Source organism: Macaca thibetana, chromosome 3 (genome assembly GCF_024542745.1).
Source record: "Macaca thibetana thibetana isolate TM-01 chromosome 3, ASM2454274v1, whole genome shotgun sequence".
Taxonomy (NCBI): Eukaryota; Metazoa; Chordata; class Mammalia; order Primates; family Cercopithecidae; genus Macaca; species Macaca thibetana.
The window spans coordinates 167,985,417-168,011,261 of NC_065580.1; the positions used below are offsets into that span (position 1 = coordinate 167,985,417).

Here is a 25,845-nt window from a genome sequence, read left to right on the forward strand (position 1 = left end):
TGATCGTAGACTTTCTAGCCTCCAGAACTAGGAGAAAACAAATGTCTGTTATTTAAGCCACCCAGTCTGTAGTATTTTGTTATGGCAGCCTGAGCTGACTAAGACAAAGAGTTTGATAGCCATCATCCCTTTCCCCACCACAAGCTTGGGAAAAAAAAAAAAAAGAGCATAATTAGCCTATTTTTATCTCTGTGAAAGATTTTTTTCTTCTATTACTAGGAAAAGAGGAACCTAAAATCTGGCATTTATAGATACCTGCAGTCAAAATATTAATACATCCAAAATAGATACTGTAACTTTGCTTGAGGTTTCTAAAATAAGGTAGTTTAGGAACCTTATCTTAGGGCCCCAACTATGCCACATTCTAGTAGAGGAATCTTGTTCATTGGAAGGAAAACAACCTCTACCTAAACAACCAGAAATTATTAATACAGAATAGACATGTTGGTTATGACATAAAGACTGATATCAGCAAATGCTGCAACTATCTCTATGAGCTCAGCCTCCATCTAGCTCTCTCATCTGAATCCAGACATGCCCTTCCACCTGAGAATTTGGAACAAAGGAAATGTACAGACTGTCTGAACCAAGACACCAGCCCTGATACAGAGTCCACAAGAGATTCAATCACCTAGAGAAGATCCCCTTTGACTATCACCAGAAAAAGTGTCAGAATGACAACTGAAACCATCTACACCCACAAAACTTGAGGTCCACATTGGCATGACTTTACTATTCCAGTGTCCTCATCAACATAACTTTATTCCCAGAAACAATGGCGGAGAAAGATAAAAACTGCAAGTAACTTTATTGTTCATTCCAGAAACTTCCTGAAAAATCCATCATCTTTTAATAAAAAGCATCAAGTGACGGTTTACACACCAAGACTCTTTGAATTTTTGCTTCAAAATCTTTACCTTGCTGTGCCCACCGATCCCATATCATGATCCTTACACAAACCTACCCACGCCCCTGCATTGAAGGACCTGCTTTAACCAGACTTTTATTTATTTATTTATTTATTTATTTATTTATTTATTTTTTTTTTTTTTTGAGACGGAGTCTCGCTCTGTCGCCCAGGCTGGAGTGTAGTGGCCGGATCTCAGCTCACTGCAAGCTCTGCCTCCCGGGTTCACGCCATTCTCCTGCCTCAGCCTCCCGTTTGAGTAGCTGGGACTATAGGCGCCCGCCACCTCGCCCGGCTAGTTTTTTTGTATTTTTTAGTAGAGACGGGGTTTCACCGTGTTAGCCAGGATGGTCTCGATCTCCTGACCTCGTGATCCACCCGTCTCGGCCTCCCAAAGTGCTGGGATTACAGGCTTGAGCCACCGCGCCCGGCCTAACCAGACTTTTAAAACTCTTAAATATCCCAATTTTGCCCCTCACTGAGTTGCTACTAAGTCTCCGTCAAGGTAGTGTTCTCTATGACTGCAGTAAGAATAAACTCAGCTTTGTCTCATCAACATATTGTCCCAGTGATATTTTAGGGAGCCAGTATTCTGTAGGAGTCAGAAAATAATTATGGGTAATTAGAGGGTATCAGATGTCTTGCAGGAGGGAGCTAGAGATGTGAACCTTCAGAAGGATGGGCAGGAAGAGTAAGCACCAAAATTGTGGAAGTGCAAGACAAGCCTCACTGAAGACAAGAATCTTCATGGGGGTGAGCCCTCTGAGGAGGGCCACAGGAGAAACAGTGCCAAGAGACAGGAAGAAGTGGCTCTGCCCTGGTGTATCCACAAAGGGCATGCAGGCAAAGGCCCAAGCTAATCTGAGTCTTGTCCAAATGCCTTGTGATCCACCTGCAACACAAGAAGATGGAGGCCTGCAAAGAGCTTCTCCAAGACCATCTTCCTTTCACCTCCTGATCTCACCTGGGAAGCTGTCGTGAAGCAGTTTCTCATCACCTCCAGTGTTCTGATGAGACACGGGTCTTCCTGCTTCACCCTCTCTTAATAGAATGGCAGAATATAAAACCACCGAGCTGTATTACCCAACTTGCATTGCAATCTGCAAGTTGCTTTGGTTTCAGTGTCATTCTTTTTGATGAGCAGAACAATGACCTCAAGGAGTTGGCACATTTGGCTAGTCTTCCTTTCGTCATCTATATGACTAACAAATTGTCTGATTCTTAAAAAGTGTCCTTGTATCTTCACCAGTTGAATCAGTCAGGACTTTATCTTGGCCATGCCTTGTCTCATGTGTGCTTGACAGAAGCTAAGTGGAGCTGTGGGACCAACATGGTAGTCCTAGGCCCAGTCTCCCCTCAACCTCATCCCCACTCCATAGATAAAAGGCAGAAGAGTGGGAGGGAGGTTTACAGGGAGATTAACAATAGTAACAATTATATTGAGAGGAGAGTGTTGTTTAGTCTTACTCTTTTGGTTCCCCCCAATTCTCAGCCTCTCAATCCACTCCTTCTGACCCACATTGGAAGTTACCTCACTGGTAAGGGATTAACATGGGGCTACCTTTCTTGATTACATGGAGTTAAACCATTTAAAGTCCGTCCTTCTCTGAATTCAGTGCAAAGCAGCAATGATGCATAGCATGCCTGTGCTTTCACCCTAAGCCACGTTCTCCATAGTCCAGCGAGACTCTGAATTCCAGCCTCCTGACCCCTCTAACTATTTTCTTGGTTGTTTCCAAGATCAGAAAAGGAATACGGGTATAAATTATTGTGCCCTCTTAAACCCAAATAAATTTGATTAAAAGAGAAAAAATTTAAATTTATAAAGGAATATTAAAAGATTTTAACAACAAGAAAAAAAATCCTGAAGCAAAATAATGAGCCAACACAAAATGAGTCATAGACTCCAAAGCCAAACAAAAGAAAAATATTGAAACATAAGATGATATAGTAACATGAAGTAAACAACACAAATGGAGGAAGAAAAAGAAAAGTCAGGAGGTTAAGGATTTAATGGGAGTTGGGAAAATTAAATAATAATACAAAAAAAATCAAAACACACAGACAAGCCAAAAACGTTAAACAATTCTGATGTACAGGGGTGAAAACTTTAAGGCAAACAAATAAAAAATGAAAAAAAAAAAAATAGAAACAAAGTAACTAGAAACAAACAGTGAACTGAGTCCTTATCAGAATCCTAAGATGGCTCAGACGTCCCCAACCCCCAATCCTCATGGCTTTTAGCTCTCCTGGAGGCTGGAGGCCATGTTTTCAGTCGGCACCTAACATGAGGATCTCAGGCTTTTGAATCAATATAACAGAAACCTGCAGTCTCCTTGGCCTTTTGCAAACTCTGGAGGAAAAATCCTCTCGATTGCTTTGTGTTGTTCTCTGGTTTTACTTTATATACGTCTGGATGGGAAGAATACAGACCATGCCTCCCATGTCTTAATCTGTTTGGGGTGGTATAACAAAATACCATAAACTAGGTGGCTTAGAAACAAGAGAAATGTGTTACTCACAGTTCTGGAGGCTGGAAGTCCAAGATCAAGGTGCTAGCAGATACAGAGACTGGTGAGGGCCTGCTTCCTGGTTCATAGATAGCACCTTCTAGCTGTGTCATCACATGGTAGAAAGGCAAATTAAGCTCCCTTGGGCATTTTTCATAAGGGCAACTAATCTTTTATAAGGGAGGAGACCTAATGAACTAATCATCTCCCAAAAGGCCCTATGTAATACCATCATTTCGGGGCTTAGGATTTTAACATACGAATTTTGGAGTGACACAAACATTGAGACCACAGCACCTCAATTTTTCGATCTCCTCTTCTGGATACCCATTTGGTCACCCAGTAGTTCATTTGACGACTATTTATTGAATCCTTACTCTGTGCATTGTCCAATTACACTATAAGGGCTGGTGATTCAGCATCTACCTGCTGGTGGAGAAAGAAGACAAGTAATTCCGTCATTACAACTGTGTTAAGTGCTATGAAGGAGAAACACAGAAGCTATGAGAATGACAAACAGGGAATGTCTCGGGAGTCATCAAAGACTTTCTAATGAAAGTGTCTGCATACTGAGGTAGAATTAACTCAGCCAAAAGGGAATAGAAGAGCATTTTAGGTAGGAAGAACAGCAGAAGTAAAGACCCTGAGGCAGAAGTGGTAAAGCAGACAGCATGAACTATTCCAGGTACTGGGGCCAGAATACAGGACATTAATGCCAAAATGGAGAAGATACCAGTGAGATAAACAAGGACCAGAACCCAGGCCTCGAAGTCACTTTAAATATTTGTGTTTCTTTTCTGGGCAAGGAATATTTGACCTTTTGGACTCAGCGAATATTTGGCCCTTGTTTTGACTCTATCATTATGAATGCAGTTTAACCCAAATTATATAAAGTTTCTAATTTTCATCTAGAAAGTATTCTTAGCAGTTAAGTCCATTTCATTCATTGATAAATTACCATACAGATTTAAATTGATTTTAATTCTTCCCATTTCCTATTTGTTAAAATTAAAGATCAATTTTTTATTATAAATTTTCAACAAAAATTTGATCTATCAATGGTTTTTTCCTCAAGTTCTATTTTCCATGGTCTAGTTATACATTTCTCAAGATTTGATTCCTCCATTTTTAATTAATAAAATTAATCAGGTGTCATTAGGCCGGGCGCGGTGGCTCAAACCTGTAATCCCAGCACTTTGGGAGGCCGAGACGGGCGGATCACGAGGTCAGGAGATCGAGATCATCCTGGCTAAAACGGTGAAACCCTGTCTCTACTAAAAAAAATACAAAAAACTAGCCGGGCGAGGTGGTGGGCGCCTGTAGTCCCAGTTACTCGGGAGGCTGAGGCAGGAGAATGGCGTGAATCTGGGAGGCGGAGCTTGCAGTGAGCTGAGATCCGGCCACTGCACTCCAGCCTGGGCGACAGAGCAAGACTCCGTCTCAAAAAAAAAAAAAAAAAAAAAAAAAATCAGGTGTCATTTTAGCTCCTTTCAGTTTTATTTTGTGTTAGCTATTTTTATAAGCAACATTATCTCTGAGTCAGAGGAATGTGCTTTTATTTATTTCTTAGCTAATCGAGGGAAAAATCTTGGATCGTTCTGTTGTTCGGGCCTGATCATTGTAGTAGTTCTCTAACGTACCAGTCTCAGAACACCTTTAGACTCTTAAAAAAAGTATTGACTTCCCCAAAGGCCTTTGGTTTATGTGGGTTATAGGTATCGATATTTGCTGTATGAGAAATTAAAACTGATAAATTTGTAAACATTATTTAAAAAATAACAATAACCTTATCACACAATAATATGTATGATTTTATTAAAACTATCCCTATTTTCCAAGAAGGAAAAAGGTGGCTGTATTAGTCCGTTCTCTAATCGCTATAAAGAACTACTTGAGAGTGGGTAATTTATAAAGAAAACAGGTTTAATTGGCTCACAGTTCCACAGGCGATACAGGAAGCATGGCTGGGGAAGCCTCGGGAAGCTTACAATCAAGGTGGAAGGTGAAGGGGAAGCCGGAAAGTCCTACAAGGCTGGAGGAGGAGGAAGAGACAGAGTAGGGAGGTGCCACACACTTTTAAACAACTAGGTCTCATGAGAACTCACTCACTATCACAAGAACAGCAATGGGGACGTTCGCCCCCTTGATCAAATCACCTCCCACCAGGCCACACCTCCAACACTGGGGATTATAATTCCACATCATATTTGGGCAGGGACACAAATCCAAACCATATCACTGGCATTTACATTTTTGCAAGAAAAGATTTTTTTTTTTTTTGAGACAGGACCTCACTCTGTTGCCCAGGCTGGAGTGCAGTGGCATGATCTCAAGTTCACTGCAGCCTCAACCTCCCAGGCTCAAGCAGATCCTCCAACCTTAGCCTCCTGAGCAGCTGAGACTACAGGTGCATGCCACCAAGCCGAAGGGATTTATATTTATCTATAAATTTATATATAAATCAGATATATTTATATAAAATGTATACATTTTGCAATCAGTCTGACCTGGGTAGGAATTCTAGCTGTAATATTTACTAGCTCTGTGATCTTGGGAAAATTATTTACCCTTTGTGAACTTCAGTTTCCCTTCCATAAAATGGAAACAATACCATTAAAAATCAAATGGTATTGTCTCCATTTTGTAGAAGGAAAACTAAATGTTATTTTAATCGACAATTCATTAATTTTTAAGATTGACCATTAACAGAGATACTCCATGGAAAGCGGATCATACAGAACCTGGCGCATGTAAAGCAGATCACACAGAACCTGGCACACGTGAGCATTTGATGTGTGCTACGCTACCCTTGGTGACGACTTTAATTATCATGCGCATTCCCAGCGCTTCCTATGGTGCCCAACACACAGCGCACGCCCAAAGGCAATTTTGGCGGATGGGGCAGATGCTCTGCCTCGGGGAAAAAAAACCACACACACACACCTGCCCTGATGTTGGTGGCTGGGTCTGGAATATTACGTGGAAATTAAGCTAAGGATGTGTGCCTTCCACATCAAAAGCCGAAAAATCTAACACCGCGACTACTGAGTCCGATCAGGGAGCACAGACTGGAACAAGCTCCCACGGCTTGGGCCGTCTGCGCGTGCGTGAGCCGGAAACCCGAGGCGCTCCCTGGGCCCGCCCTATCGATCGACCCGATCGGGGATCGTCAGCTTGGTTCTGGTCACAGAAGTTGCTCTTCTCGCGATGCTTCACCTCTGGCGGCGGGGAAAGGGCGGGCTAACTGGAGAGCGAGGAAGAACGAGACACGGCCGCACGCTGCTTTCCCAGAAGGCTGTGCGTGCTCCTTGCTTCCTCCGCTTTCTTCCGAGTGGTCGCGTGAACGGCTTCCTGCAGCCTGGCTATGGCGCTTCACGTTCCCAAGGCTCCGGGCTTTGCCCAGATGCTCAAGGAGGGAGCGAAAGTAAGGGCTGAAGGAAAGGAATGAGGTGGGAGAGTCAGCATAGGGCTGCGGCGGCCGCGGCGAAGTAGGAGGGCCTACTAAGGGGCTGAGCGTGCTGCCCTGGCACAGCGGCGGGGGGAGAGAAGATTCCAGAAAGGGAGGTGATCTTGGAAGGACTCGGCCTTCCAGGTGTCCCGGGGCCTACAGGCACTTCTCTTCTTCCGCGACCGGGAGAAGGCTGAGGGGTGGGCGGCACGATCGACATTGTACACCTTGAAGGTGGACGGACGTGAAGCCGCGCGTGCGTTTTGCCTTCATCCATAAATGGGGCTAAGGCCCGTCGCGCTTAAAAGGGGTTGTGAGGGTGAAATTGAATAACGTAGATGAAATTGTCTTGGGAACTGCGACGCCGATTGACACATAGCTCGCGAGTTATAGGATGGGGAAGAAGGAGAACTAGGCGATCCAGAGAAGAGAGTGTGGGAAAAAGGGCCGGGTCGTGGTTGCTTCTTTCCCAGTGAGAAACAGGGCTTTCAGCTTGGTTGACAGAAGCCATGCGTTGTAGCCAGATGAGTTCCAGTCCCAACTTATGTTAGCTGGCTTAGTCTAAAACCTAACTCTCTTGGGTTTTGTTTTCTTGATCTTTAAATTATGGAGATTGGACCAAGAGGGTGGTGTCTTTGAGTTCTGACCCTGTAATCTGCAGGATAAGTGATACAGTGGTGCAGATGACACTGTTTTGTTTAATGGCCGTGTCTTGAACGTTATTTCAGTAGCATAGTTTTAAAAAATATCTTACTGCACTGTTGATAAATTTGTCTCTTGTGCTATTCAAATTGCGTTCCTCTGTATGTCCTCCAGATTTTGTTAATTCAAGAAATAGATCAGTGTGGTCGAATTTAAGGTTATGCGAGGTACAGGGAGCATTAACAGTTTAATACAACTAGGTTCATGTTTGTAGAATGCACTCTTCAAATAATGTTATTATAGTAAGTAAATGTCAGGGTTTAATGTAAATGTTGGTGGCATCATCTTTTGAAAATAGTATGGGCTGATTTCCTTAAAAAATCAGGCTGAGATATTAGCTTCCAATTTGGGTTTTTTTTCACTAATACAGTTTTGGAAAACTCGTGTATCACAAAACATTATTTGTATTTCCAATGCTAGTAGCTTTTTACAGAACACTGAGCTATTTCATTCAATAAATAGGTACTGAAGGAACTGCAGTGAAAAACACAAGTCCCACTTCTCGTAGAGTTTATGTGCTTCTAAGGCAGATATAATGATTAAAAGGAGAATTCCAAATAATGATGAAAGAAACCGTACTATAGTAGAGGATGACAGGAGGTTAAAATGTCTCTAAAAGAAGGATCAGGAATAGACAGAACACTTAGATATTTAGGGAAGAACTCTTAGCTCTGTGCTTAGTGAGAGAAGCCCCTGAGCCTGGGCTGTTTCCCCCCACCTCTTATTTAGGTGTACTTAACTAGTACAAAGACCCTGAGGAAGGAATGATTTGAACCTGTTTTTTTTCTTCTTCTTCAAAAAAACCAGAAAACAGGTTATAGGGCTGAAGCTTACCAAAGAAAAGAAAATGGTAAATTTAGAGGAGGAGCTATACAAGGATACACGGGCCAGGATATGTAGGGCCTTGTTTCCCTGAAGAGGGATTTGCATTTTATCCTAAGCAGGATGGGAAACTGTTGAAGGGTTTTTTTTGTTGTTTGTGGTTTTGTTGTTTTTTTTTTTTTTTTTTTTTTTTTTTTTTTTTTTTTTTGAGACGAGGTTGCGTTCTGTCGCCCAGGCTGGGATGCAGTGGCGCTCTCTCCACCCTCCGCCTGCCAGGTTCACGCGATTCTCCTGCCTCAGCCTCCAGAGTAGCTGGGATTACAGGCGCAAGCCCGGCTAATTTTTTGTGTATTTTTAGTAGAGACAAGGGTTCACTATGTTGGCCAGCCTGGTCTCAAACTCCTGACCTCGTGATCCGCTCGCCTAGGCCTCCCAAAGTGCTGGGATTACAGGCGTGAGCCACCGCGCCCGGCCTTGAAGGTCTTAAGTATGGGAATGATGGGATCTGATCAGATGGTAGTTTCTCACAGAATGGGGAGTGAGGGGAAGAAGGAAGAGTGGAAGCCAGGAGTTCAGACTTAAGTGTTATTGCTGGAATACAGTTCTTATTGCTGAAGATGCTTTTAGAGTAGTGGCTATTGGCAGGGGTAAAATACAAAAAAACTTAGCCTCGTGTGGTGGCGCGCGCCTCTAGTCCCAGCTTCTCAGGAGGCTGAGCCTCCAGAATTGCTTGAACTGGGAGGCCCAGGTTGCAGTGAGCTGAGATTGTGCCACCGCACTCCAGCCTGAGCGATAGAGACTCTCTCTCTCTCAAAAAAATGTAACAGCTATTAACCTTGGTTTTGGATCACAAAATCATGGCTTGTATTGTAAAGCAGTACTGTGTAATAGAACTTTTTGCAGTGTTGGACATATGCTGTATCAGCCTGTCCAATGTGATATTCACAAGCCACATGTAGCTACTGGGCATTTGAACTGTGTGTGGCTCCTGCAATTGAGGAACTGAATTTTTAAATTTTAATTACTTGAAAATTTATTTTAATTGCTTTCACTAGCCCCATGTAGCTAGTGGCTACTGTATTGGGCAGCACAGCTCTAAAGAAATGTTCTCATGCACTGTAGGTTAGTGAAATATATCTGAGGACCCAAGTAAACCTCAACTCTAAAAAATCTAGTGTGGAATTTGTGAGAGTTTTTAGTACTGTGAACAGTTCACTTTTTCAATACGTATACATTGGGATAATGTTGCACTTCAAAAAAAGTATTCAACAGTCTGGGTACTTCAGTCCCTAAACACTTCAGTGGCACATACTTAAAGAACTTCTGGCTTTACAAAAGCCCAGATTCTAACACAATGAGAAAAATATTCCACATTTCAACATTAGAAAATACCGATAAACTCTGGAAAGGTATTCGACTTGAAGTACCTCATTCCCATTCTCTAATTAGCCTTAGCATGGTTCCCTGTACTTTTCACTACTTTTAATAAAAAAATTATAAGTCTTACGATTTGATGTGTAAGTAGATACCTGCAGTCCCCCAAAATGTTATACTTTTATTCATTCAGCTAGAGAGGAAATGTATGCATCATTTATGAATATCAAATGCTATGTTTTACATAAATCTTGTTTGATTGTGTCAACAATCCTATGAGGTAGGTACTATTATAATTACCGCATTTTATAATGAAGAAATATTAAGAAAATTGCCCAAATTAAAAAGCCAGCAAGCTAAGATTTGTAACCAGCCCTCTTGTGCCGAATACCTCAGCTCTGCTCCCGCTTTATTAGAAGCAAGATATAAGCGAAGATACCTTCTGTTTGAACATTCTTGTTTCACTGTCCTGTCTAATTAGCGGGGTTTTTCGTTTGTTTGTTTTAACAGCACTTTTCAGGATTAGAAGAGGCTGTGTATAGAAATATACAAGCTTGCAAGGAGCTTGCCCAAACCACTCGTACAGCATATGGACCAAATGGTAATTTCTAAATTAATATTTGTAAAGATACAGTGGTAGAATTTTGTGTACTACCTCTTCTTTCAAACTTGTTCTGAGGATGTTATAGTATGGCTTTGGAAGTTAATTTGATGGCTTAATTAATAGTTCAAGTTTTTAGTTATTTCTAATTTTCAGTCAACTCAGATCTCTAGAAAAATAGGGATCAATATATTACTTTTTATCCTGTTGAGAGGGTAGAAAAATTATAACACTTTGACTAGTAAGATAGCACCTAATGTTCATTGTGACAAACACTGAATATAAAAGTGACGTAGTTTAAGGAAGAAAATTCCCTCCTTCTTCTTGCCTTCTACCGCCAATTAAATTTAATTGATACAGTTTCATGGAATAAACATACAACTAAATATACTAAATAGGTTATTTTGGCCTTTTTACATATTAATATCTGTTGAGCACTTGTTGCATGACAATCATGTTGCAAGAGAAGACAGAAATTGGCAAAAATGTGAGATTTGGCATGTTACGTAGTAAATATTGTAGGACATTAAAAAGGAAAGAAAGAATATGGGTCTGCGGTCAGAGAATGCCCATGGGGCTATAAGATAAACTTGAAGAATAGATAGTATGTGTTTTCTTACAAAGCTATTTTTTAAATACACAAATTTATATTTTTTTACTAGATTTTCGTGGGTATTTGGGTAAGGATTTGATTAATAATGGCTTTCTTTTTCTTTTTTTAACTGTTACTTTTGAGGAATGAACAAAATGGTTATCAACCACTTGGAGAAGTTGTTTGTGACAAATGATGCAGCGACTATTTTAAGAGAACTAGAAGTAAGTTGTTTCTTTAAAAGTCAAGAAATATTTTGGTGACATCAAAATTAAGTAGACTTTAACTAGAAGAAATCTCTTATTTCAGATTGGATAAGGGACTGTTTTTCCAACTTGAAAATTTATTTATTTATTTATTTATTTATTTATTTTTTTTTTGAGACGGAGTCTCACGCTGTTGCCCAGGCTGGAGTGCAGTGGCGCGATCTCGGCTCACTGCAAGCTCCGCCTCCCGGGTTCCCGCCATTCTCCTGCCTCAGCCTCCTGAGTAGCTGGGACCACAGGCGCCCGCCACCGCGCCCGGCTAATTTTTTGTATTTTTTAGTAGAGACGGGGTTTCACTGTGGTCTCGATCTCCTGACCTTGTGATCCGCCCACCTCGGCCTCCCAAAGTGCTGGGATTACAGGCTTGAGCCACCGCGCCCGGTCTTGAAAATTTATTATACAGGTTGTTCTAATTATAGAGAGTCCTCTTTAGATTGAACATTGTAACCACTGAAATCTTAAAAATTTCTTAAGTTATTAATTTGTGGAGGGATTGGTTGTGATACATTGCTAATTGGGATATGAAATTGATTACCATTATCTTCATTCGATAGAGTGACTCTGAAGTGAATTATTCCACAATGCAAAAACGTATATACATAAAACAGTGGTTTTTAAAAAGATCCAACCACTTGACTTTATGAAAATAAAAACAGTCAGTTTATGGCAATCTACTTTGTTCAGCTCCAGTTTTGCTATTAGAGTCTATAAAATAGATACTGCCTGCCAGCAGGGTTGTAAGGAAGATCTGGCACCTGAACAGGCAGAGAGAGCCATTCTTCATTCCCGCCTTGTAATTAAAGGATAACATATTCAGCCTCAGGGAATTTTCCTGCAGCTTAGCCCTTGAAAGCGCTAGAACTTAATCTTTTGTTTTAAATGAAACTATAGAAGAATCAGCATTTCTCTAACCTCTTAAAATATTTTTGGCTGGACGCGGTAGCTCACGCCTGTGATCCCACCACTTTGGGAGGTCGAGGCAGGCGGATCACCTGAGGTCAGGGGTTCTAGACTAGCCTGGACAACATAGTGAAACCCCATCTCTACTAAAAATACAGAAAAAAAAATTAGCCGGGCGTGGTGGTGCACACCTGTAATTCCAGCTACTCAGGAGGCTGGGGCTGAAGAATCGCTTGAACCTGGGAGGCCGAGGTTGCAGTGAGCCAAGATCACGCCACTGCACTCCAGTCTGGGCAACAGAGCAAGACTCCAACTTAAAAATATATATACATATATATATAATTTTTTTTAAGTTTAAAGTTAAATTTTAACTCCACAAAACACTTGTACAAGGATTTGTCATTGTGAATGTTAATGTTGCACACTGATCTCAGGAGTTAACATCAGGAGTTATTATAGTGGTGATACTGTCAAAATAATAAAATCACAGGGCTGACTTTTATAGTTTACTCCCTGCTTTCAGTTCTTACTCCTTGGCTTGTTTCTGTAAAGATATCTAAAATTAAATCTTAAGAATAAAATCCACGTAAAATTATGTTACATTTTAAGAAAACTTTTATACTCCCCCTTTTCTTTAAATCACAAATGATAGCCCTTAGAACAAGAATATATGGTAAAATAGATACTGAGACTCATGACCAAGTTAAGTGGTATCTATTTTAGTTATCCTGAAGGATTTTAAAAAAATATTTAGGTTTGGTGGTTGTAATTACTTTGTTTTTTAATTTAGTGAGATATAATGATATGCTGAACCATATGTGTGGCACTGTATGTACAGGCCATCAAAAGAGGATGCACTTTGAAATTCTTATTTATAGTGATACATTTGTGCTGATCGGCATAAAGGGACTTGGATTTTTTCTTGTGACCATGCTATAAGTAGCGTATAGCGGTGTGATCAAATGGAGTTACCTAATCTACAGGAAAATTGGAGTCTAAGAAAGGGAAATGAACAATTTTATGTTGCTTTAAGAATCAGATGTTTAACTTGATATTACCTTTCCTACTAGGTACAGCATCCTGCTGCAAAAATGATTGTAATGGCTTCTCATATGCAAGAGCAAGAAGTTGGAGATGGCACAAACTTTGTTCTGGTATTTGCTGGAGCTCTGCTGGAATTAGCTGAAGAACTTCTGAGGATTGGCCTGTCAGTTTCAGAGGCAAGTGTTCATTTATAATTTACTCCTACTTAATTTTTGCTTACATGTACACCTGCTTAAAACATAAACTAAAATCATTATTATAGTAGTAGCTAACATGTACTGAGCAGTTTCTCTGTACCAGCAGCCGTTATAGTACATATGCTTCACATGCAGTATCATTTTAGTTTCACAAAAACCCTATTTTTGAGGCCTTATAATCTCATTTTATCTATTTTTTCTTTTTTTTTCCCCACTTTATTTTAGATGAGAAAAGAGATTAAAATTAGAAAAATCTTGCCCAAGATCTCATAGCTAGTGAGTTAGGTAGAGTTAAGATTCAAATTTGGGCTGTCATCTAAGCCTCCATTCATAACTAGTAGAGTCTACTATATGTATTATTCCAAAGTATATTCTTTGTCATTTTATATCAAAAATAAACATCCATATGCATTCGGTTACCTAAGTAAGCTACTTTAAGTCATGTCAGAATAGGAAATGTTGTTGTTTATATTTCAGGTCATAGAAGGTTATGAAATAGCCTGCAGAAAAGCTCATGAGATTCTTCCTAATTTGGTATGTTGTTCTGCAAAAAACCTTCGAGATGTTGATGAAGTCTCATCTCTACTTCGTACCTCCATAATGAGTAAACAATATGGTAATGAAGTATTTCTGGCCAAGCTTATTGCTCAGGCATGCGGTAAGTAAATATCAGTAAATGAAAAGATCCAAAATAAAAATGTCTTTAACATGACTAGGTATTTTCTCTGTTGTCCCAAAATAATCTTTTGATATGTCTCATTTCTTAACAGTATCTATTTTTCCTGATTCCGGCCATTTCAATGTTGATAACATCAGAGTCTGTAAAATTCTGGTAAGTAGAAAATGCATTAATGCTACATATCTAGATCAGTTTTTTTGTTGTTTTTGTTTTTTGTGCAAAAAAAAAAAAATTGTGTTCATCAAAACCTAAATGTTACTTCATGATTTTGGACACTTAGGACTTTTTTCAAGGCATTATTATTTTTTATTTATTTATTTTATTTTTTGAGATGGAGTCTTGCTCTTGTTGCCCAGGCTGGAGTGTAATGGCGCGATCTCGGCTCACCACAACCTCTGCCTCTTGGTTCAAGCGATTCTCCAGTCTCAGCCTCCCGAGTAGCTGGGATTACAGGCATGTGCCACCACACCGGCTAATTTTGTGTTTTTAGTAGAGACGGGGTTTCTCCATGTTGGCGAGGCTGGTCTCGAACTCCCAACCTCAGGTGATCCGCCCGCCTCGGCCTCCCAAAGTGCTGGGATTAACAGGCGTCAGGCACTGTGCCTGGCCTTCGAGGCATTATTTTATAACATTTTGATACTGCTAAGTTGTAATACTACTACTACCTATTTAAGTTTAAAAGGATATTGACATACTATCTCCTTATAAAGTCATTTTCTGTGATGTCTTGTGGGTTTAAGAACAATGTATAAACAAAATGCTAAATTTTTTTTTTTTTTTTTTTTTTTTTGGAGATAGTGTGGCTCTGTCGCCCAGGTTGGAGTGCAGTGCCGTGACCTTGGCTCACTGCAACCTCCGCCTCCCAGTTTCAAGCGATTCTCCTGCCTCAACTTCCCGAGTAGCTGGGATTATAGGTGTGCGTCACCAAGCCCAGCTAATTTTTGTGTTTTTTAGTAGAGGCAGAGTTTTCGCCGTGTTGGCCTGGCTGGTCTCGAACTCCTGACCTCATGATCCGCCCACCTTGGCCTCCCAAAGTGCTGAGATTACGGGTGTGAGCCACCATACCCAGCCCAAAATACTAATTTTTTTGTGTTCTTCATAATACTCTGAATTATAATAAGCTTAGAAGACCATTTTGAGTGGGGTGGAAATTGCCCTATCCCTCTTCAATGATAGAATTCACACTTTAATGTTAGTATTGAAATAGTAAAGTTTATTTTTTATAAAATGTGCTTGATCGAGTAAAACCTATCAGTGGAGTGGTTTTGGTTTTGCACATTTGGCATTCTGATTGTTAATGTGAATTTAGCTTAACATAAGTACATGTGCTTTCCCTGAAGATCCTCGTGTGTTCTGTTTGCTGTCTCCCTCCACGTACTGCCAGCTTTCCCCATTAAATTGTAACCTTGTGAGGACAGAATCTTTGCCTTGTTCTGTGTTGTATTCGCAGTACTGACAGCTGTGGCTAGTATATTGGCACCAAGTACTAGGTAACTGAATGGCTAAGAGCAGTTCTCTGCCTTTGGTTCTTCCCAGTACGCTGAAGGACCTCTCCTAACAGTAGCTCATTCCCTCAGTGATTTCTGACTAGAGCAGAAGGGCGTGCTTTATGTCTACCACCCCACCCCTTATCCCAGGAGTCACTGTCTTGGTTTATGACTTTATTTTAGAAAGGGAGATTTTTGGTATATGGAGAATCAACAGTTTGACCGTAATGTTATTTTCATGAGATCACTGATGGTTTTGGTATTCAATTCCTTAGGGCTCTGGTATCAGTTCCTCTTCAGTATTGCATGGCATGGTTTTTAAGAAGGAAACCGAAGGTGATGTAACATCTGTCAAAGATGCAAAAATAGCAGTGTACTCTTGTCCTTTTGATGGCACGATAACAGAAACTAAGGTATGTAGACTTCAAACCTTAAAAGTAATAATTGGGGTTGCACTTCCAGATTGTTTGAGTTAGCTCTTAAACCAGTAAGTACTTTTTAAAAAACTGAACATTGCAGGATCTTACCTATTTTTTTATGCCAGATTTATGTTCTTTGAATATCTAATTCAACTACTGAACATTAAACTTGAAATATAAAGATGGTGGCCATATTATTTATAATCTGACACACAGCCCTTCTGGTACAGCTTATAAATTCAGCAAGTGAAAGAATATGAGAATGCGAGTACTTTGTGTGCTCTTCACAAAAATAAAGTTGACATTCTGTAGCATCCTGAAACAAGATAAGCTAATGTAATTTGAAAATGGTAGGTATGTTTCTAAAAATACATGTTAGAAAGTTTGAAGTTTGTGTTTACAGTCAATAGTGACTGACTTCATCTCTAGAATTCTTGAAATCTAAGTTGTTGACAGTTTTTAAATTTTGTAGCATGAGCTGGGTGTGGTCTTTTGGTCCACATTTTATTTTATTTTATTTTATTTTATTTTTTTGAGACAGAGTCTTGCTTTGTCACCCAGGCTGGAGTGCATTGGTACGATCTTGGCTCACTGCAACCTCTGCCTCCTGGGTTCAAGTGATCTCTGGCTAATTTCTGTACTTTCAGTAGAGACAGTTTCACCATGTTGGCCAGACTGGTCTCCAACTCCTGACCGCAAATGAGCCACCTACCTCGGCCTCGCCAAGTCCACATTTTAGAAAAAGTTTGAGAACCACAATGTTGTTTTGCTAATACTAGTTAACCTTTGTCAAAAGACAAACACCAGGACACCTACCTGACATATTTAAAATAAAAGTGCTTCTCAGCTGGGCACGGTGGCTCACGCCTATAATCCCAGCACAGGCCAAGGCAGGCAAATCACGAGGTCAGGAGATTGAGACCATCCAGGCCAACATGGTGAAACCCTGTCTCTACTAAAAATACAAAAATTAGCTAGGCATGGTGGTGCTTGCCTGTAAGCCCAGCTACTCGTGAGGCTGAGGCAGGAGAATCGCTTGAACCAGGGAGTCAGAGGTTGTGGTGAGCCGAGATCCTGCCACTGCACACCAGTATGGCGACAGAGTAAGACTGTGTCTCAAAAATAAATAACTAGAAGTACTTTTCCACCTAAGTACTTATCAAAAGCAGATGCATCTAGAAGGTTCTAGAAGCATTTAGTATTCTGCTGCTTCGTAATATATGCACATTTATCTTCTTTTTTTTTTTTAGCCAAACCTTAAAATTATTTATTCAGTAAACTGTTATCTTACAACTTTGAACACCAGTGTAGTGAAATGATTTTAAAGGGAATGTTTACTTGTTTTGCCAGGGAACAGTGTTGATAAAGACTGCTGAAGAATTGATGAATTTTAGTAAGGGAGAAGAAAATCTCATGGATGCACAAGTCAAAGCTATTGCTGATACTGGTGCAAATGTCGTAGTAACAGGTGGCAAAGTGGCAGACATGGCTCTTCATTATGCAAACAAATATAACATCATGTTAGTGAGGTAAGAGAAAGCCAAATTCTTTTTACCTATGTCGTAAATGTTTTTTTCGGTGGTGAAAACACTAAACAAAATAGACCACGACGACTATTAATAAAGGAAAAGTATAGGTATTAGGTCAAATAGCAGAAGGACTTAGTTTGGGGAGGGGTCAGGAAACACCTCTGAGAAAACATAAATTGAAGCTGAGAGCTTGAAGAACCAATTACCAGATATATGAAGAGGGAAAAGCATTCCAGGCAAAAGGAACAACTTGTCCAAGAGACTAGACACAAGCTTGGTGCATTGCCCATCAGAGTGTGGAGTCAGGAAGATCCCTTTTAATCCATGAACACATTTATGGTGCACACTAGACAACTTACCCATTTCTACCTACCACCATCCCTAGTACCTAATAAAATGTGCAAAATAAATCACTCCTGTTCACAGAACATTGATTGCACAAAGTAAAGCAAAAATTTTCTATATGCTGTTGAGTTTTGTAAGGGTTTCCCTGGTGTTTTAGAACTATAAACCACTGGCATCCTAAAGTGATTTCCATTCTCGCAATTCTAGAACAATGCCATACAACACAGACTTAAGATGTGGTACTATTGGCCAGCTGGACTCACTCAGAGTCAGCAGCTTCCTGGCCTCAGTGTTCATTGCAATCCAGACGTGTTCTGAGTTAAAATCCACTGTCAAAAGAATGTGACGTGGCCGGGCGCGGTGGCTCAAGCCTGTAATCCCAGCACTTTGGGAGGCCGAGACGGGCGGATCACGAGGTCAGGAGATCAAGACCATCCTGGCTAACATGGTGAAACCCTGTCTCTACTAAAAAATACAAAAAACTAGCCGGGCGAGGTGGCGGGCGCCTGTAGTCCCAGCTACACGGGAGGCTGAGGCAGGAGAATGGCGTAAACCCGGGAGGTGGAGCTTGCAGTGAGCCGAGATCCGGCCACTGCACTCCAGCCCGGGCGACAGAGCGAGACTCCGTCTCAAAAAAAAAAAAAAAAAAAAAGAATGTGACGTGGGGGCTGGTATACAGGTTCCTCTTTAATTTGAAGTTTATATGCTATCTGAAATTAAAATCAAATGGATTAAAACTTTTATTAAGGTCTTTGTGTTTTTTAAAGGCTAAACTCAAAATGGGATCTCCGAAGACTGTGTAAAACAGTTGGTGCTACGGCTCTTCCTAGATTGGTATGTATTTTGGAAAACACTAAAAGATAGTTGAACATGATGGAATTTTTATTACAACAGTCACTTTCTTACAGACACCTCCTGTCCTTGAAGAAATGGGACATTGTGACAGTGTTTGCCTCTCAGAAGTTGGAGATACTCAGGTGGTGGTTTTTAAGCATGGTATGTAGGAATGGTAAAATATGTTTAAGTGCAGGGCTTTAGCTTCTTGTATTTAATCACCAAATATATTTAATTTTTTGATAGAAAAGGAAGATGGTGCCATTTCTACCATAGTACTTCGAGGCTCTACAGACAATCTGATGGATGACATAGAAAGGGCAGTAGACGATGGTGTTAATACTTTCAAAGTTCTTACAAGGGTCAGTATTAGCAATAATTTTAGTAGTTTGTAAGGTCTGAGTACTTTGTATGTTCTTAAAAGTACAGTTGGCAGACTCATGCACATCACGAGTACTTCAGAATGAGTGGTTTATATGCAATGAAGCACCTGTTTTTGTTTTTACCTAAGTGTCCACTGCTATTGAATGTGATAGTTTCCAAAAAGGATTTTACAGAGGAGTTAACAGCAATGCAGAGCTTTTAAAAACATTGTTTATGGTAGTTTTCCATTGTAATGTACTTTGAGTTGCTAAAGCAGTTCTTAGTGCTATATCTGTGGATATGCAAAAATGATATGGTGCTATTCCCATTCTTCACTTTGGTCCTTTTCATACACCAGACACTGTGCACTAAGAAAATCTGCCCCACCCACTCACTTTTACCAAATTTGTAATATGTATTTGAGTAACATTGACTGATAAAAACTCCTGTTTGCTGGGGTTACTGGAATGTGAAAAGATGAGAAAACTGCGAACTGCTTTTTAGTGAATTTTTGTGTTTTTTTTTTTTTTTTTGGCGGGGGGACTACGTACAGGATAAACGTCTTGTACCTGGAGGTGGAGCAACAGAAATTGAATTAGCCAAACAGATCACATCATACGGAGAGGTACAGCTTTTTCTGTATAAATTGACTTTCTTTCCATTGCTTGAATAAAAGGCAATAATTAACACATTTTTCTTATAGACATGTCCTGGACTTGAACAGTACGCTATTAAGAAGTTTGCTGAGGCATTTGAAGCTATTCCCCGCGCACTGGCAGAAAACTCTGGAGTTAAGGCCAATGAAGTAATCTCTAAACTTTATGCAGTGCATCAAGAAGGAAATAAAAATGTTGGATTAGATATTGAGGTATTTGAAAAAACACTGAACTTAAATTGCTTTATTTGGGGAATGCACAACCTAAAAATAGTGTGAGTTTAAAAGAAGTATCAATGAGAAACAGTGTTCTGATTTGGGAGCAGATTATTTTCTTAGTTTTTACATAGTTTGTCTGATGGAGGAATGTTTCATTTTCCTTGTTTTATTGATAGCCTTCTGTTCTGTAGTGTGTAATCAGCCCAGTTCTGTAGCCACTGATCCAACCAACCACAGATTGAAATATTTGGAAAAACTAAAGACATTTAAAAATACAGTATAACAACTATTTACACTGTTATATAATTTAATCTGGAGACGATTTAAAGTATATATGAGGATGCGCATAGATATCCAAACGCCATGCCATTTTATATAATGGATTTGAGCATCCACGGATTTTGGCATCCTTGGGGGTCCTGGAACCAATCCTCACATATTAAAGGATGACTCTGTAAGGTAGTACTGTGCTTGGTTACTTTCCATTACTATTTAAGGAGCTATGTGGGGCTTTTTGTTAGGTGTAAACATTTTCACATAAGAGGATTTTAAATGAAAGGATGAAAATTGTGTTTTGACAGGCTGAAGTCCCTGCTGTAAAGGACATGTTGGAAGCTGGTATTCTAGATACTTACCTGGGAAAATATTGGGCTATCAAACTCGCTACTAATGCTGCAGTCACTGTACTTAGAGTGGATCAGGTGAGCAAAGTGAAATTTTGATCTTTAAAAATACTCATTTGCATATGATTTAATAGTATATTTTCCTAGAACTAGAACATAGCATAGTTCTAATTCAAAGGATTCTTAGTCCTCACTCCTCACATATTAGAGACACTATGTGCCCCCCTCCGATTTTTTTTCTTCTATTATAAATTGTATTGAATATATTACAACTAATTTAAAATGGACATCTTTCCACTGAAAGAATCCTTTGCCATTTTAAGTTGGAATCAGTGGAATAAATGTAATTTAAATATAACTTTCAAACTTTTTAGCCTTAGAACCCCTTTGTACAAATAATTTAGAGAGTAAATTTAATGTATAGTACTAACATGGAATTTGGAAGGACCATAAAGCCCTCGAGCAGACATTGCAGACCACCAGCTTGAAGGAAAATGGAGTCTCTAGCTGTCTGCAGATAAGAGGACTGGGCATTGAAAATTTTTTCTGCTATGACAAATTATAGCTTGAGGTACTAAAAGATGTTAAAGGTGTTTAAAAATCATATTTCTACTTTTTTTTTTTTGAACTGTGGTAAACTGTTCCATATATAGAAGTAAACCCGAAATCATAATTATTTTTCCAAAAGGCATTTTCTGGCAAACTTAATACATTTCCCCCACAAAATTCCAGAAGTAATTAATAAGCAATGACTATTTATAAGTACTTAATAGAAAATTTTAATTTGCTAGAGGGACAGTATAAATCCATTAGGTAAAAGTCATGTCATATTAAAGTTGGAGTAAGTCCTAAGTAGAAATCAGTGGAAAGACAATTCAACTTTTAAGTACAGTAAGGACCAGTTGGTTTTAATTGTAACAGATTTATTAGAGGAACTATGATAGGAAGAGATGACCAAAAAGAACTGGATATTTAGTTTCAAGTCACTGGAAATAAGCAGAAACTAGATGTTTGGGTACCAGATTAACAGGGTTTTTTCTATCAGCTTATTAGGTGGTTTTCAATGGAAGAATATGTTTGAGTTTTTAAATAAATAGAGATCTAAGGAAATATTTTCTAGAAATTAGAATGTGGCTAAGAATAAAAGGGGAAACCAAAAATAGCAGGGACGGAAGAAGCTAAGTAGACTGCAGCATAAGGTACGCAAAAATTCCAACTGTGTTAGTTAGGAACTGAATGTCAATTATCCAAACAAGACAATAACAACCACCCTTGGTCACAAAGGCACTTTGAATTTTGGCTTTAAACTAGGAACTCTGCTTTATCTTATGGTAGGGGAAGTTGTTGGTTGATCTGTTCCCCCAGTCTTTGCACTCGGTGTAAAGTATGTATCTAAAGAACCCATCCAACTATACTAACCAGTTTGTGTATATAGTGTATAGTATAATGAACCTCAATTTGTATAGTATATATTCTAGAAAAGGAATTGCACATCAAGCTTTAAGCATTGGATAGTGTAGTACGGGCTGGATTAATCTTTGTGCGAATGTCTATTTCACTAGTTCTCAAAGTATGGTCCCAAAATAGCATCAACATCACCTGAGAACTTGTTAGAATGACAGATTCTCAGCCAGGTATGGTGGCTCACACCTGTAATCCCAGTTATGCAGGAGGCTGAGGTGGGAGGATCACTTGAGCCTGGGAGTTGAAGGCTGCAATGAGCTATGATCAGATCATGGCACTCCAGCCTGGTTGACAGAGTGATACTCCATCTTTTAAAAAACTAAAAATAAATAAGAAATATAGATTCTCGGAGGCCGGGCGCGATGGCTGACGCCTGTAATCCCAGCACTTTGGGAGGCCGAGGCAGTCGGATCACGAGGTCAGGAGATCGAGACCATCCTGGCTAACATGGTGAAACCCCATCTCTACTAAAAAAACAAAAAATTAGCTGGGTGTGGTGGCAGATGCTTGTAGTCCCAGCTACTTGGGAGACTGAGGCAGGAGAATGGCGTGAACCTGGGAGGCAAAGCTTGCAGTAAGCATAGATGGCGCCACTGCACTCCAGCCTGGGCAACAGAGCAAGACTCCGTCTCAAAAAAAGAAATACAGATTCTCGGATGTCACTACAGACCCACTGATATCAGAAATGCTGGAAGAGGCCTAGCAGTCTGTTTTAATGAGCACTCTGTCTGATTATGGTGCCCACTAAAATCTGTGAACTACTTGTTTTCGTTATTTTATTTATTTTTTATTTATTATTTTGAGATGGAGTCTCGCTCTTTTGCCAGGCTGGAGTGCAGTGGCGTGATCTCAGCTCACTGCAACCTCCGCCTCCCTGGTTCAAGCGATTCTCCTGCCTCAGCCTCCCAAGTAGCTGGGACTATAGGCGCATGCCACCACGCCCACCTAATTTTTTTTGTAATTTTAGTAGAGATGGGGTTTCACCATGTTGGCCAGGATGGTGTCGATCTCTTGACCTCGTGATCCGCCCACCTCAGCTGCCCAAAGTGCTGGGATTACAGGTGTAAGCCACCACACCTGGCTTTTAGTTACTTTTTAAAATCATGGTGCACTTAGGTTCTAAAATTACGCTTAATGCCTTTAATTCAATCTGAAATTTCTGAAATTACCCTCAATCAGTAACATGTTACTTTGAGAATTTCAGGTTTAGGTATCTTTGTTGTTGTTGTTGTTGTGATAAGGTCTTACTCTATCACCCAGGTTGGAGTACAGTGGCACAATCATAATAAGCTTACCACAACCTCAAAATCCTGAGTTCCATTGATTCTCCTGCCTTAGCATCCTGAATAGCTGGGACTGTAGGCAGGTGCTGTCACGGTTGGCTGATTTTATATGTGTATATATATGTGTATATATTTTATATATATATTTTTAGTTTTTGTAGACTAGGTCTCTTTGTTGCCGAGGCTGGTCTCAAACTCCTGGCCTCAAACCTTGGCCTCCCAAAGTGTTAGGATTACAGGCCTGAGCCACTGTGCACAGCTTACGTTTGCAGATGGTAATTAAGATGTTTTCTGGCCGAGCACAGTGGCTCAGGCCTGTAATCCCAATACTTTGGGAGGCCAAGGCGGGTGGATCATGCAGGAGTTTGAGACCAGCCTGGCCAACATGGTGAAACCCCATCTGTATTAAAAATAAAAAATTAGCTGGGCATGGTGGCAGGCACCTGTAATCTCAGTTACTTGGGAGGCTGAGGCAGGAGAATTGCTTGAACCCAGGAGGCAGAGGTTGCATTGAGGTGAGATTGCGCCACTGCACTCTCTAGCCTGGGCAACAGAGCAAGACTCTGTCCTCTTGTCTCAAAAAAAAAAAAAAAAAAAAAACTAAAACCCATTTATTTTAGATTAAGTAAGGTGAGGTTTGTGGCACTTTTTTTTAAGTTGGGAACTAAGGGCTTAGATTTTTGTTTATGAAAACTGGATGCTTGAATGGTTCTCATTTAGAGGTTTTAGAAAATTTCAATGTTAAACTTTGTTTATATTTATGTATCAACTACTTTAGATTATAATGGCAAAGCTGGCAGGTGGACCTAAAGCTCCTAAACTGCAAGGAAATTGGGACAGAGATGGTTGGCAAGATGAATCTCACATATAAATAGCAAATCAGGTGCCAAACTGACTGACCGACTTATACTAGTGATGCATGCACATATTTTCACTTTCAGCTTTTTGAGTTATTGAAGTGCATGTCTTGGAATATTCACTAATCTGTGTGGATCTTGTTGCAGTTATCCACAAAAGCAGTAAACCTCATGCTGCTGAAAGTTTACAATTGAATTTCTAACAAGGGAGCTAGCAAACTGCTATAGTGTTTTATATGCAGTACATAATTATATCAAGAAGACTGCTTAATCTTAAATCATGCTAGTAGAAGCATTCTTTTCATTCTAAAGGTTGAGTTTATAAGCATACTTTTGTGTGATTCTTTTTTATGCAGATCATCATGGCAAAACCAGCTGGTGGGCCCAAGCCTCCAAGTGGGAAGAAAGACTGGGATGATGACCAAAATGATTGAAATTGGCTTAATTTTTACTGTAGGTGAAGGCTGTATTTGTAGTAGTACTCTAAGAATCGCCTGATGTTTTCTTATTCTCCTTAAATTAAGAGGTATTTTGTGTTTGTATTCTTGGCTGGATGTTATAATAAACATATTGTTACTGTCAAAGCCTTATTGTCTAATGACCACGGTTATTGGCTCTAAATGACTTGTGTTCCTCTCAACCTTGTTAATCACATCAGCTGTGGGACTTAAGGCAAGTCACTTATATAAGTAGAGGCCTATTACCCATGTATATCTGGTCCACTGCCTGTGTAAGTAAGTTATTGGAAAACAGCCATGCTCATACCATTACATATTGTCTGCAGTTGCTTTCTAACAAGGGAGTGGCAGAGTTAAGTATTTTTAACAGAGACCAAATGGGCCTACAAAGCCTAAAATATTTACTATCTGGCCCTCTACAGGAAAGGTCTGTCAACACCTGGACTAGATTTCCAGAGTGTTTTTGTCACAGCTCTGGAATGCCTTACTCAAGATGACTTGTTTCAATAGCAATAATTTGTTGAATGGAAGACACTCTACTTAGCAAAGTACCAAAAAATGCTTATAACTGAAAATAGATCTCCTGACATGTACAAAATTAAGTCAGTTTTCATAAAGCAGATCCTACTTTGTTACAATCAGTAAGGAGTGTTGAAAAAGCCAAGAACATTATAAATAATTATAAATAATTATACTGAATTTTATAGGACATGTGCTACTATACATGTTGGTTATATAAGGTCCTCAATACTGTTTGAAATTGTGTGTGTATGTATTTTTCCTTGAGACAGGGTGTTGCTCTGTCGCACAGGCTGGAGTGCAGTGGTGAAAGCTCAGCTGACTGCAACCTCCGCTCTTGGGCTCAGGCAATCCACCCATCTCAGCCTCCTGAAAAGGGTCTCACTGTGTGTGTTACCCAGGCTGGTCTCAAAACTCCCGGCTCCAGGTTTCTACTGCCTTGACCTCCCAGAGTGCTATTACAAGCATAAGCCACCATGCCAGCCTGTTTTTAGTATTCTTTCCAAGAGATTTTAGAAGCAATATGACTGACTGGGTCTTACATAAACTCAACAGGTGCTAGGAATGATACAACTCTCATTACTGCCACAGCAGGTTAGAAGTGTTCATTGTATGTCGAAGTCATCCTCATATAGAACCTTTCAAGAAGTTAAGAGAGGCTTGGTGTCCCTAAGCTCTTTGCATTGCATGTAACTCAAACACTGGCTGACTTGGGACAGTTCGCAGGCTTTCTCTGGTATGCTGGTAT

The 25,845-nt window shown here is 39.9% G+C and overlaps 2 protein-coding genes across 4 annotated transcripts in view; both read left to right on the plus strand.

Moving 5' to 3' along the window:
• RWDD2B (RWD domain containing 2B) overlaps positions 1–25,845 on the plus strand; it is a 1,177,964-nt gene that overhangs the window by 1,108,742 nt on the left and 43,377 nt on the right. The gene's annotated exons all lie outside the window — the stretch shown is intronic.
• On the plus strand, positions 6,575–24,704 carry CCT8 (chaperonin containing TCP1 subunit 8). 3 transcript variants are annotated; one of them, XM_050784726.1, is made up of 15 exons: positions 6,575–6,841; positions 10,274–10,364; positions 11,101–11,180; positions 13,193–13,342; positions 13,841–14,021; positions 14,134–14,195; positions 15,805–15,942; positions 17,299–17,477; positions 18,590–18,656; positions 18,731–18,818; positions 18,903–19,018; positions 19,573–19,644; positions 19,723–19,887; positions 20,475–20,594; positions 24,042–24,395. In XM_050784726.1, the coding sequence occupies exons 1-15, from the start codon at positions 6,782–6,784 to the stop codon at positions 24,132–24,134; spliced, it is 1,662 nt and encodes a 553-aa protein (XP_050640683.1). In that variant the 5' UTR covers positions 6,575–6,781; the 3' UTR covers positions 24,135–24,395. The 3 variants fall into 3 exon arrangements, with proteins under 3 accessions (XP_050640683.1, XP_050640684.1, XP_050640685.1); XM_050784727.1 differs by lacking the exon at positions 24,042–24,395 and adding an exon at positions 24,477–24,704 and having other exon boundaries at positions 6,644–6,841; XM_050784728.1 differs by having other exon boundaries at positions 6,784–6,866; positions 24,042–24,396.

Excerpts from the sequence above, each read along its gene's own strand:
- CCT8 (XM_050784726.1), top strand. The coding sequence starts at position 6,782 with ATGGCGCTTCACGTTCCCAAGGCTCCGGGCTTTGCCCAGATGCTCAAG. Across the intron at positions 17,478-18,589 it reads TATAACATCATGTTAGTGAG|GCTAAACTCAAAATGGGATC; the intron begins GTAAGAGAAAGC and ends TGTTTTTTAAAG. Across the intron at positions 20,595-24,041 it reads CTGTACTTAGAGTGGATCAG|ATTATAATGGCAAAGCTGGC; the intron begins GTGAGCAAAGTG and ends CAACTACTTTAG.